The sequence below is a fragment of the Belonocnema kinseyi genome, chromosome 2 (assembly GCF_010883055.1).
Source record: "Belonocnema kinseyi isolate 2016_QV_RU_SX_M_011 chromosome 2, B_treatae_v1, whole genome shotgun sequence".
Taxonomy (NCBI): Eukaryota; Metazoa; Arthropoda; class Insecta; order Hymenoptera; family Cynipidae; genus Belonocnema; species Belonocnema kinseyi.
In genome coordinates this window covers 370,785-374,463 of record NC_046658.1, presented here as the reverse complement: position 1 = coordinate 374,463, position 3,679 = coordinate 370,785, and the positions used below count along the sequence as shown (strand labels likewise).

Genomic DNA, 3,679 nt, shown 5'->3' with positions numbered 1-3,679 from the left:
TCACAGTGGACCAAAAACGAATTCGTGTGACAACTTCTCAGCAGAATTTGGCATTATTTTCGCGTAAGCCGACCGAGTTTTTGCGCCGATTCATAACCATGGGTGAAACCTGGATCCACTACTACACTCCTGAATCAACGCAACAGGCAAAACAGTGGGTTCCACCGGGCCAAAGTGCTCTGAAGCGTCCAAAAACGCAACAATGGGTCGGAAAGGTTATGGCCTCCGTATTTTGGGATGCACATGGCATAATATTCGTGGACTATCTTGAAAAAGGTAAAACCATAACCGGAGCATACTATTCATCATTATTGTACCCATTGAAAATCGAAATCGCCGAAAAACGACCGCATTTGAAGAAGAAAAAGCCGCTTTATCATCACGACAATGCGTCTGTTCATTCATGCTCAGTTGCACAAGCAAAACTGCATGAAATCGGCTTTGAATTGGTTCCTCAGCCACCGTATTCACCAGACCTGGCCCCCAGCGAATATTACTTGTTCCCTAACCTGAAGAGGTGGCTCAACGGTAAGCGTTTTTACTCAAATGAGGAGCTCATAGCTGAAACTGAGGCGTATTTTGGAGACCTTCCGATCGAGTACTTTTCGGACGATATCAAAAGGTTAGAAAATCGTCGGACTCGCTGTATCGACCTAAAAGGAGAGTATGTTGAAAAATAAAACCGACTTTGGCTAAAAAAACGTCTCCGTGTTTCATTTTTCAGGGACTTATCAGACTGCCTAGTATTATTAGAATTTATAAGCACTGTATAAATCAAATTAAAGAAAATAACTTTACATTGATATATATCACATTTTTAGTAATTTTTACATATAATTTTCACTTAAATTACAGGAAATCAATTCGAAACATTAAAATACCATAATATACTGTAAATCTACGTCAAACGCGTTTATTTACATGAAAATATGAAATTGACTTAACGTGACGAAACTCGAACGTATCGGATCCTCGGGGGGACAAATGTGCCCCAAGCGCTCAGTATTTCCTTCTCATTTGACAGGCAGCGAACAACCGGCAACATCAACCACTTAATTGCACTCTAGGATAGTCGAACTGAATTATGGTTAGGGTCTGCATCAAAAAATCAGAGATTATAACTTATAAATTCGAAAAATATTCAAATTTATATTCATTTATATTTTAATGATTTATTTGAATGTCTTAAAAATGCACCAAAGAAATTTATTCAAATGTGTGAATTTAAATAATTTTAACTCTAGAGAGGCAGAGTTGAATTGGTTACAATGAAAATTTCAGAACTTACATTCCGCATGAAGGAATTAAAACAACTTATTACACATATTTTGTGAACTAATGAGAAGGAATTAAATAAAATCCAAATGTGACCACTTCTGAGGAATAAAAAACATATCTGTGAGGTGTGTTACCGGTCAAATTCAAAGGAATTAAAAATGTTGAAAACACGTTCTCTTTGGGAGAATAGAAAACTGTGTGTCGGCTGCTATGGAAATAGAAGTCATTAAGTTTTGCAGGTATCTTATTCTTATGGTGACATTTGAGACAGATCGAAAAATCGCGCATTACAAATAATAGAATAATCTTCGCTTATTACCGAGAATACCGTCGTCATAATTCGGTCCCCCTCGGCTTGCTATGTGAGTACCTGCTTGAAGAGTCAAAAGAGATTTTTTATGGAGCTGGCATAGCTGATTGAAGGTGAGTAGGTGTTATACACGAAAAATTGCTCCACAAAACTTAAACGCATTTTTCTCAAAACAGTGTTTTTACGATTGGCGGGCATTGTAACTCAGAAACTATTCACACGATCAATCTGAAATTTTAATATGGTTTTCTATACATCAATAGCTATAACTTAGACTATTACAAAGAAGATTGATAAATATCTTCTTTAATTTTCATCTTGATTGTTAACTGAATAAATTAGATTTTTCAAAAAGAAAATTCTAAGGTCCGCTATTTTGTAAATTTTTGCCCGAAATAAATGATCGTAGTCTATTCCCTAGCCAAACCTGTACTATTTCGAATCCCGTTTGATATTTTTGTTTCAGACGTTCCAGTCACTTGCAATCATGCTCGCCATAAAAAAGAGGACTTTTCATTGAACGCAAGAAATAGCTATAAAATGTTGATAAAAAATTATGTAAAAATGTTTTCTTGATTAAATTTTTTAGGATATTGGATTACATGAAGATTGAATTTATTTACATTGGATATAAGCCTTATTGTAAAAACTTATTTATATTTAAGCTATTTCTATTACAATTATAAAGTTTTTCGAATTTTTGATGATGTTTTGAAATGATTATCTGAATTAAATTTTCAAAATCATATGTACATGTGTTTTATTTCCAGGAAGGAAGTAAGTTTTAAATATTAAAAAATAATTTATATTTGCAATTATATTATTTCAATTAGAAAATTTCTAAAATTATTCTGATATACTCCCGAGTCGAAGCTTCGTCGTCAGTTTCAACTTCTTTAAACGTAAGCGTCATGATTGTTTTCAGGAGAGATACTTAATTGTAATAAATTAAATTTTCAACACACCCTTCACCAACCCGACAAAAGAGCTAAAGTGGAGTGTAGATAAATTAGAAAGCTCAATATACTATACAATAAAAGGCTTAGAATTCAATAGGGATATATACTCTCTAAATTTAAAATAGTAAAATATAACTGATTGTCAGTTAAATTCTACTAATTTCTGTAGCTAGAATTGAGTCACTGCTAGTTAGTAGAATTATATTGATTGGATTAGTAAAACGGAAATTACTAATTAAATCAGTTAAATATACCTGCACTAATATAACTGATTGATCAGTTATACTTGTATTTAACAAAAAACAGTTAATTAGAAGAGCTTATGTTCTAAATATATTTACTTGATACTTTTAAATGTGAAGTTTTTTTTCGCCAGTTTCATTATTTATTCTAGAACATTTTCAATTTGTGTGCAATTGAAAAAGTTCATCAAGATGATTTGTAAATCCGGTTAAAATATATTTTAACCATATTTTTGAAAATAAGCTGAGGACACTTTTTAACGGAGGCCTATTTTGAATTAACTGTGGAATTAATATTTGTCATCGGATTACTTTCTAGAATATTTCATTAGTTGATAACCTAGATATGAACTCGATGTGTCAAATTAATTCAAAGATTAATTTAAAACAGGTCTTCTTGAAAAGGTAACCTAATGATGTTTGGCTTTTCACAACATTTTGTATTCTCTCCAAAATTATCACTGTACAAGTAACATTTTGTTTATGAAATATAACGTATGTTTTGGAATTCAATTAAAATAAACTATTACTTAGAAAATACATGTGTGATACATTTTTTTCTGAATTGAAACTTAGAAAGTTTTAAAAAATACTTTTTGTTATATGCATAATAGTAATTGCTTCAAATATTTTATAACTTTGACAGTAAAACTTACATTTTATGAGATTTTATTCACACATGGATATACATTTTTTTTATCAATACACGGGTGAACTTAATTTGGAAACTGCTATTAGTACTTGACAGCCTTCACACCTGTATGTTGTTATACCTTAAGCATTTTTACTGTCAATATTATTAAACTTCCGAAAATAACTGATTCATCTATTAAAATGAGGTGTGCTGAATGAATTAGTAAAATATCTACGCATTTAAATTTCGAGAGTAT

At 31.6% G+C, this 3,679-nt stretch overlaps 1 protein-coding gene across 9 annotated transcripts in view; it reads right to left on the bottom strand.

Annotated features, from left to right (window-relative positions):
- The window catches only part of LOC117168109 (matrix metalloproteinase-14), a 518,894-nt gene that overhangs the window by 226,612 nt on the left and 288,603 nt on the right, over positions 1 to 3,679 (bottom strand). The window contains exon 9 of one of the 9 annotated variants that reach the window (XM_033353503.1): positions 1,598 to 1,816. The exons of 6 other annotated variants lie outside the window; for them this stretch is intronic. In XM_033353503.1, the coding sequence (XP_033209394.1) occupies positions 1,812 to 1,816 (5 nt within the window). In that variant the 3' untranslated portion in view covers positions 1,598 to 1,811. Of the gene's footprint in view, positions 1 to 911; positions 1,064 to 1,458; positions 1,817 to 3,679 lie in introns of those variants that run through there. 2 more of the 9 variants (XM_033353500.1, XM_033353502.1) reach the window with 2 other exon arrangements.